Source organism: Anoplolepis gracilipes, chromosome 1 (genome assembly GCF_047496725.1).
Source record: "Anoplolepis gracilipes chromosome 1, ASM4749672v1, whole genome shotgun sequence".
NCBI lineage: Eukaryota > Metazoa > Arthropoda > Insecta > Hymenoptera > Formicidae > Anoplolepis > Anoplolepis gracilipes.
This window is the reverse complement of record NC_132970.1, coordinates 11,377,973-11,388,038: the sequence shown is the minus strand read 5'-3', so window position 1 is coordinate 11,388,038 and position 10,066 is coordinate 11,377,973. Positions and strand designations below refer to the sequence as shown.

At 46.3% G+C, this 10,066-nt stretch overlaps 1 protein-coding gene across 1 annotated transcript; it reads right to left on the bottom strand.

The window, feature by feature from the left end:
- Positions 1–1,066: 1,066 nt before the first annotated feature.
- LOC140664299 (uncharacterized) lies at positions 1,067–8,653 on the bottom strand. Its single transcript, XM_072889324.1, has 2 exons — positions 7,227–8,653; positions 1,067–2,245 (listed from the first exon to the last, which is right to left on the bottom strand). The coding sequence occupies exons 1-2, from the start codon at positions 8,116–8,118 to the stop codon at positions 1,362–1,364; spliced, it is 1,776 nt and encodes a 591-aa protein (XP_072745425.1). The 5' UTR covers positions 8,119–8,653; the 3' UTR covers positions 1,067–1,361.
- Positions 8,654–10,066: the final 1,413 nt, after the last annotated feature.

Here is a 10,066-nt window from a genome sequence, read left to right as displayed (position 1 = left end):
CAATCGTAATCGGCACGCACTCTCGCACACACATTCTCGCATTCTTCATTCTGACGCATACATCTTACTTCCTAAGAGCGTTTCTGATAAAATCTACTTCCTTCCCTTTAAGACGAGTTTCCGTCGTTACTTAACCGCGGCAACGAACGGAATATGTTACAAAGGTGAGAAAACGACGAGGATTCGGGGTGTTCGTGTTACTTTACATTGAGAAAAGTACTGAGATTCTCGTTTTATTAAGCGAAGGGCGACTCGTCAATTTCGACGGTGTTACGATAGTTTATGACTCTGTTCAATCTTTTTTACGATACGCAAAGAGAGCTTGCAACAAGGAGCAAAAGCGCAAATTAGAGAAGTAATCGAAAGTTTTTAATGAAGCCCTCAGTCCTCTATTTTATTATCATTCCACTTTACGTCAAGTGTCGAGTTATCTATCAGATGATGAGTGTGTTCGTTTTAAAAAGATGTCATCTTTCCCATCGCTATTGTCTAAAGGTTGACATTGAGAGAAAAATACGCACGACGAATTTAAATGTTTGGCCAGTGTCGTGCCAAAATGATACGCCCGTTTTTTGAACGTCACCCTACGTAAACCGATTATGCTATCGAGTCGTTTCACGTGCGCGACGGGAAGGCAAAATATAACATCGCGGCTGCGTATGCGCTTCGATCCGACAAACGAAAACATTACACCCATCGTCTGATTCGATACTTAATTAATTTTCAACATTATTTTTAAATATCGAACAAAAATTGATATTTTTTCCTACTGTCATTTGCGTCTGAAAAAATAGCACAAGCTCCTGCGTTAAAATTGTTCAGGTAATAATAAACACTGTGTTATTTTCTTGAATTGCTTTTGAAAATGTTGATTTTTAGAGGAATAAAATTTTAATAAATGTATTTTTCAAATTAATAGGAAAATTAAAATATTTTTTTCTGTTTTTCTTTTTTTTGAGTACACATTAAATTTATGCATTTAATAATTAATATATCCAATTAATTATCGCAATAATTGCAAAAATTATAGATTTTGTTATTTTCAATTATTTTTAAAGTGGCCAATTTTTTTCGTCGTCGCTCAGAGGAACGATGATATGTACTTCTTTCTCTCTCTCCTATTAATTTGAAAAAAAAAACAACCGCAATTATCGTGAGAAATCATACCACGAGAAATATAACAAAGCAGAGATAACGATATATCGATATACGAATTATAAATGCACGGCAATCTCTTCTTCCTTCCCTTACTAGTACTTTTCTTCACCGCGACCGGAAGTACTTACACGAACTCGCCGTTTCCTTGCCGTGGACTACGAAGGCGAGGACGCTGACGCAGGCTATCGTCGCCTGTGAGTTCGCTACGCGTGCGGGTGCGTGTGCGGATGCGGATGAGACGTGAGAGTGAGGCCGGTGGAGGAAGGCGTAGAGGTCGGCGGCGGTCCCGACGCAGTCGCAGCAGGAGTCGCCGACAGATGATGGCCGAAGAAGGTCGGTCCGGTCGGGGGGTAAGGTGGGGCGGCCGGGTGGTAGTAGCCGGGTGGCGGCGGCGGCACCGGCGGCGGGTGGTGTACGTGGGCGTGCGGATGCGGGTGCGTGTGCGAGTGCGGCAACGGATGCTGATGCGGATGCGCGGCGAAGAGGAAGGCGGGCGCGTACGGCGACGGATGCGGCGGTGTCGTCGGCACCGTGGGACTGTTGACGTCCAGGCCCGGATTCTGTTTCTTCCACTTGGTCCGCCGATTCTGGAACCAGATCTTCACCTGGGTCTCGGTCAGCTGCAGCTCAAGCGCCAGGTTCAACCGCTCGCACACGGACAGGTATCTCGTAGTCTTGAACTTGTTCTCCAGCCTAACCAGTTGCTCGTACGTGAAGGCCGTTCGCGCCCTTCTGGGTTTACCGCTGGCGTTACTGCTACCCCCGCCACCCCCGCCACCGCCGCCGGTGCCGTTTTGACCGTTCTGATTTTGATTTTGACAGTTTTGTACCTGAACGCCGCTCGACGAGGTGGACGATGACGAGGATTGCCGCTTCTTGCAATTTGTCGTGGTTGCGTTGGTGCTGCCGCCGGTCGTGTTCTCCCGCCCGACGCTCTCGGAGTCTTGATCCACCACTCGCATCTCAATTTCCTCGTCCTCGTCCTCCTCCTCGACATCTTCCTCCATCTCCTCCATGACGGTGTCCGGTGTACCTTCTTCATCTTCTTGTCCGCTGCCGCAGGCGAATTCGCCCCGCGAGTCGCCGTCTGAAAATAATAATCAGAGGATCACTTTTGTGATGGAAGGTAAAACCACAAAGAGGGAGAGGCGGTGATACGGGATCGCGGGTGTCGGGTGACGAGGATTGATTATACGAGAGACAAAATTGCGGCTTGGATGTCGCGTTTCTCGTTCGTGCCAGGCAATTTTAACGTTCATCGTGTACTTTAAGATTTACTGGATATTTATTTCATTCATATAATACACGTCGAATCATTATTTTAATCTATTTTTCTATAATTCAATTTATAGTATGATGAAATCGAAAGATCGATTTTACACACAGACTTGTCAAATGGGTGTAGCTATAAGAATAAATTACGATAAAACACGTAATATATTGTAATATTAGAGGTTTCTATTATTAATATTTATATATTGTATATAAAAGCTTATAATTACCAAATATGTTTTAATTACGCGGAGCAAACGTTAATTGCTAGCAATCAGTTAAGATTCGCTTAATGATTGCATAAGTTTATTTGTTAAATTACACTTAACTAAATTTGTGTTTGACTGAGACGATTTACCGCGAAGAGATATCGTTTCTCGCGTCGCGTGAGAGAGCCGAATTGCACAGCGGCCGATCGAGCGATCGCGTCACCGATCGTGTCTGCGAAACGATCCTGGTGTGAATCAGAGAGGGACAGAGAAAAGCGAGGATCGAGAAAGAGAGAAAGAACGGCCAATCGTTCGCTCAATGAGAGAGGAGATTGGAGATTCAATCAGCACGCAGATGTCCCAGGGACAGATATTCCCTGGCTCTCGTTCGTGGGGGGTTGGGGTGCCTCTGGGATACCGCGAGTGGGGATAGCTTGCCGAATAAAACCAGGCAGACAGGGTGGAAGAGAGAAAAAGAGAGATGTAGAGACAGAATAGACGAAAAGCGACGAGGATGGTGTATATGTCGACGTCGAAGGCATTGAGAGAGAAAGAGAGAGAGAGAGAGAGAGAGAGAGAGAGAGAGAGAGAGAGAGAGAGAGAGAAAAGGGGAGAGGGAGAGATAGAAGGACAGAGAAAGCGAGAGGGAGACAGTGGGACTTTATCCGAATTGGCGTGGCTCGTGGCCCATAGCCTGCAGCATAGCATAGTGCCTGGGGGTTGGAAGTCCGTAGGGGGCGACGGATCGAGAAGGTTTACGCCGTAATGGGATTTGTATCTCGTTAACGCGCGATCGTTCTTGCCCCGTCGTACAGGCCGACTACCTTTCCCATCTTTCCATCTCCTTCCCGTTCCAGTTTGGCCTTCTTCTATACCGTTCTCATATAACGCCGCGGTCTCCACATCGAGATATACCTGGCCGATGCCGATTGATTGCCGTCTAATTGAATTGTGTAATTTATATTGTTCCCGCTTCGTCGCCGCTCGTCCTCGTCTTTTAGCGAGGATTGTGTTCTGTCAGCCGCAGTCTTTAATGAAATCAGATGTTGAATAGTGTTTCGATGTTCTTTTGTTCTTAATGCCAATATATTCTACATTTAGTACGAGATATGTAATTTTCAATTATTTACTTGAATTTTTTTTTCAAGAGAGAAAGAGAAAGAGAGAGCCCATAGTGACTGAAATATAATTTAAGAAGATTAGATTTTTATCTAACAAAATGAAAATTAATCATTTAATGGACTGTTACATGGTTTTGAAGTATATAATTTTAGCTGGATTATTACGAAAATTATTTTTGATAAAGACAAAATTATTCTAAAATATGTCTCGAATTGAAGTTTATTAGAAAGATGATCGACCCATTTTTTTCTGAAGAGGAACATTATCATTTCGTCGCCTAGGATGACAGCTGTGAAATTAATTGAGCTCATCAGGAAATTAACGACTGCAGATCGCGTTTCTGTCATTGCGTTTTTATAGCGATGGGACTGCCGGCAGCAGGACCATTCATATCGTTTAGATCTTCTTCATTAACCATGATCAGGCGGGTTTTGTGTGCAAGAGAGGCGATTCGGGATGTATGTCGAGTCCCTGAGGGATACGTTAAGGGTACACAGGGGAGAAGTCGATCGCGCAGTGTGCTGCGACAAAGCAGCAGACGCGGGAATACTTATCTCGTTTCGGTTTTCCTCATTAAACACAATGACAGTGTTTAACGACAAGTGGCACAATCGGGAAATACGCAATAAACAAAGTCCCTAACCGTTCTTGGATTACTTGCGGCGATGAATCGCGCGTTCGGGATTTATCTCAGTGAAAATTCCTAATGATGGTATTTATAATTCAGCTGATATTTGAAGATAACATTAACTATACGACGTATATAATAATATAAGTGCGTTAACTGCAAAATACAATATTTACACAAAATTAGTAAAGGAACCAATTAAAATTAGAATTATTAAAAAGCAGAGAATTAATTTCGCTCATACAATCGACATTATAGTCAAACAAAGAATTTTTTTATTCTCGGTTATGGAACTATAGCTGCGATATTTCGAGATTTTCCGGGGCGTATGTAAGATAATTATAAATTTCGCCGAAATCTAGCGGAAGATCCTGGATCACGAATCATGAACGCAGCGCTCAGAGGGGTGACTTTCGTGGGTACTGCGACAACGAGGAGTAGGCAAGTGAGACAGAGAAAGAAAAAGAGAGAGAGAGAGAGAGAGAGAGAGAGAGAGAGAGAGAGAGAGAGAGAGAGAGAGAGAGAAAAGTCATTGTGATGCAGAAGAGCCAATTTTCTGGGCGGCTTGGTGCGATGCGGTGCGATACGGCGCGATGCTGCGCGATTATCATAACAACCGGCGATATTATTCCGTCGGCGGATTCGAGCCGGCGGGGGTGGAGAGGAGAGGTGATCCCGGTTGGCGGCAGTCGAAAACGGATTGGCTCGGGCTTGATGCACTTTTAATGGGAAGCGGCGACCATCCTGGTAAGATGGATGAGCCGACAATCGTGTAATCTCGATTTCGACGGCTGCGATCGATCCATCCATCGCGCGCGTGTCCTTCTCCCTCGCCCTTCTCTCCCTTTTCTCGGCTCCTTCCTCCAAATGTAAAAATGTCCCTGGTTCGCGTCGATGGAAGACGAAGGCGGCGGCTGGACCATCCGCTGATTTCGCAAGCACTCGGTGTCCCGTACCGGGATAAAGGGACGACGATGACGGGGTTCAAGGACTGGTTAACGCAGATTAGCGGAGCAATTTGTCACGCTCCGACAGGCCGCCGCCCGGTCGCTTCCCCTGCTCGCCTCTGTCGTCGTACCGTCCGCTTCTGCCTCGCTTCACCCCTTCTTCGGGATGCTTCTTCTGTCCCTTATCGGCCTGCAGGACCACTTCTCCCACGTCTGTCCGCCAGACTCCATTAAATTCGAAAGTCAACTGTGAAATTGGGATCCTCCGCGACGAACGGTCACCGAACTTGTGCAATCCACCATCGATAAATTTTCCTCACCGTTTTTATTTTAAAGAGAACGTTCAAAAAGTGAAAAAATATTGCTTTGTAACATTAGCGAAAGGTTTGGCTTTAATTGTTTATATATCGGCAATCCCCCCTTCATCCCAATAATCTAATAATTTTTCACGATAGATTATCTTATCTCTCTAGTAAAGTGTGACGTAATTGATATATTCAATAAATAAATTAGAATAAAGTATGAAAAAGTGTAAATCAGGATTTGCCATTGATTGTAATACGCGATTTTAATTTATTCCGAGATAAAATTGTGGCAGAGTATGCTTTTTTTTGCAAAATATTAATTCTCCGTAAAATATCATAAAATTTTATATTCGTTCTTCTATATTCACACGAAATTTAGAAATATTTTTTGAAAATAAATTTATACACAAAGTTTGTGGAACAATATATGCATCTAATTTCACTAGCTGTTATATAGTACCTTAATTTTCTCATAAGTAAATTAATGTATCGCAAAATCTCATAGTTCGTGCGTGTCGTTTCACAATTATATTAACGTTACTCAAAATGACATTAATGAGATGTTGGAAGAGTTTCATTCTCATGTCCCGGCTGAGATATCCCCCGGTTGTCACTTTTGCAGGAATCCTCGTGTATCGCCGTACACGCAAATAGCCCGACAGCTCCCAAAATTGCACGATCGTCGGAGAAGAAGTCCTCCTTCTAGCGTCTAAAATTAGAACGAGGAAGAAGCGAGAGAGGACTAGCGAAGCGTCAAGGGAACCAAGATGCGGTCGGACGAACGCCGGACGTGAAAAAATATCGCTCGAGACATAGCGTGGAACTTTGAAGAAGACACAGCAGTGCGGAAAATATATATATGTCGATTTTTTTCTCGCCTGCAAACAACTAAATGGATAACACCATCCAAAGACAGGTATTGCAAAAATTTCTCTCAAGTTGCAAAGATTAATCCGCGATTACATCGAAAGTCATTTAATGTGCTTGGATAAATGAAATTGCTTATAACAATCATAATATAAATTTATATGTAATTTAACCTCTCTCGGATTATTTTTAATTATTTTTCTATATTATATGACAAGTGATCAATTTTGGCGATCATGTCGATTAAGACGAGAAAGATGAGGAGCTTTATATATTTAATATAAATAGGCTACTTATGAAGAAAAAAAATAATTAATCATATAAAAAAATAGTAACAAAATATCTGTAAATATTTATATTATTTTGCAAAAATATAAATATTCTCTGAACGTAATATGTGCGCTCGCAATAAATTTGTTTGATAATAAAATCAAAGAAATCAATTTTAAATTGAAAGAATGATTTGGAATCTATATTGACCCCGACTTTTTCTTTCCATTTCAACCAATTAAATCTTGACTGACATGTGGATCGTTTAAAATGTCACGCGTTATTCTTAGTTTATTTATCGAGATAATATAACCGCGGTGTTTCGACCATGCGACAGATCGGCCATGCGTTAGATCTCTCTAATGGCGAAAACGTCAATTACGCTAGCCAAGTAGCCGCGCCAAAAGCGAGAGAATTTCGTGACAGAAGACGAGAATTTGTTATTCACCTTCGTGCACGCTGCCGGCGCGTCGGTGTCGACGATGGTGCACGCGATTATGGACGACACGGCCACCGGTAAACTTGTTCGGGTCGAGGATATTCTCGACGGAGAATGCGAGGCACCGCTTGTTGTTTGTCTGCACCGTGCTGGTAGCGGTCGTGGTGATGCTACCTGTCGACGTGCCGGTGGTGGTGCGCGCCACGTTACCGGAAGTGCACACCGTCATGACGGTCGAGCCGGTAGCGCCGTGTCCGGATATATACACTGACGTTCCGTGGCCGGCGGGCCCACCACTTTGTACACAGGTGAAAGGATGCACCCCGCGATTGGCGAACGGATGTACAAACTGCTCGGATGCGACGCCTCTCGACGAAGGTGCCGTGAGATCCACCGGGCTACTGGGATTGCTCTCGTCGGCGTCCTCCCGACACACGTCGACTTCCACGTCACCGTCTTCGTGGTAGCTGCCGTTTCGGTGTCTCTCGGATCTACCATCGTCCTCTTCCTCTTCTTCGTCTTCCTGTTCTTCGTCATCCTCGTCGTCCACAATGACGTTCCTTCCGGCCGGTGTGTTTCGCTCGTCCTCGGCATCGTCCTCTTCCTCATCCTCCTGCACTTCCGCCTCGTCGGTATCAGTTGGCCTCTTCTCCCTGCCTTGATCTATTTCATGGTACTGATCCTTGTCGACGGCGGTGACGGATCGCAGGATCGGCGAGCTCGACGGCGACTGCTGCTGTCGCATGCCGTCGTACCTTGGAAAGGACTCGGTACGTACGAGCAACACGGGCCTCCTCTCCTGCGGCGGCAGTGACAGACTGGCACGCATGTCGGCCTCTTCCCGCGGTAGGACGACCGGTCCTAGAGGCGACACGGTCCTGCCTTCTTGCATTCTCCACATTACCCGCTAGTAACAGGGTGATCTTTTCCTTTACCTGATCTCGCGTCTCTTCATCCTCACTCACGAAAGTTGCGGCGGTATCTCGCGATCCTCTTGTGTATTTATTTCCGATTATTCCGAAAGAATACTATAAAGCTTTGTCAAGCCGACCGTAGTCGGTGTTTCACGTCAATACTGATCCATCATAGGCGTTGCACTTTCCTTTCTCGAATGTCACCGTCTTGCTGTGACACGGTTGATGTTGACACTACGTGCTGACACACGTCGCAACAACGAAACGGCGAATAATTGGCGAATTATCGACCTCAATGCGATGTTAATGTGACCGGAATCGCACCCGCACTTTTTTCACGACTTAGATTAAACTCCCGGGTTGAGGCCTCGCAACAAACAGTGGACTTAAAATTATCCCTCGCGGCATGGGCGCGCGATTAGCAATGTCTTTGGTCACCCGTCGCGGCGCGCGTACCGTGGCAGCTACTCTCGGGAGTCTCGCGTAGAGCCATGGTGGCAGAATTGGTGGTATATCGGCGTATTATTAGCGCCGAGGAAGAGAGCGGTGGCATCGTGGGTCCGAGTGGAACGGCAAAAGCGAGGGGGTTTGTTCCGCCTCGGCTAGGCGTGGTTAACCCCCGCTCGAAGCTACCTCCAACCGCCAATGGGCGTACCGGATGACTCTCCTCGTCGGGGGTTGCGCGCACACACGTGCTAAAAACACGCTCCGTAACCGCATCGCGAGAACGCGTCTCTGTGTTGGTTCCGCGCGCATCGCTGCGCACATGTAAATGTATACATACGCACACGTACGCGCGCGCACGCATACACCCTCCTGAAGCTGTTAACGTATACGAGGGTGCCGCGGCCTGAATGGACAAGGCACGAACACGCGGACGAGCCGCGTGCGGACGTTTCGCGGCGGAGCTTTCGCCAGATACTCGGGTATGTACACGCGAGTATCCCCTCCGCTATCTTCCCCTCGTCACTCTCTTGTCACGGTACACCGGGACTCTCCGCCCTTCTCCACGATTCGGACCGACTAAAGTGGTTTGTCTTTGATTTAACCACCACAGAAAGAGCGAGCGGCGTCGACGAAGAAATACATCTCTACCTCCGTGTCCGCGCGACCGTTGTTTGTTGCGCTCGTTTCAAGGTAGGAAGGAAGGAAGGAAGGAAGGAAGGTAGAACGCGTGTGGAGGAATTGCATGCTCGACGCATGTATACGGGATCGCAAAAAGTTCGGTGGGTTTGGCGATGATCGTCGGTGGTGGTGTCGGCGGTGAGGGCGGCGCATCGCGGCCTCTTCAACGAGTTTATGTATAGCGATTTCCCGTGTATAGGATGGAGAGTATAATCGTGGTGGGTACACGACACACACACACTAATACACACATTTTCTCTCTCTTGCGAATCGGGAGTGAGGTGGTGATGGTACTGGCGATCAAATCAGAACCAACACAACGGCCAAACGACCGGACGACCGACCGACGGACGGACGGATGGGACGGACGGACAGACTGATACGAGAGCTGCTGCTGGTACTGGTGCTCCGATGTTGCTGCTCCGCTCTTAACTTCGGCGCACGGATATTGTTTACCCGACCATTTAGGTAATTGCTGGCCTACCGCCCTGCCAGCCAATCGAACGTAACCGGCTGATGCGTTTGCAATACTGATCTATCTCTTTCTCCCTCTCGCTCTCTATCAACGACGTGAGTTTCTCTATCTCTCGTAATCTTCGGTTCTTCTAGTTCTCTCTTTCTCTCTCTCTCTCTCTCTCTTTCTCTCTCTCTCTCTCTCTCTTTCTCTCTCTCTCTCTCTCTCTCTCTCTCTCTCTCTCTCTTTCTTTCTTCTCTTGTCTCGCAACGTTTCCCCGCCGATTTTCCGATCATCATCGATTTAACTCGGGGACCAATTGTTGGGCGAAACTAATACCGCTATTGTGGCAGTGA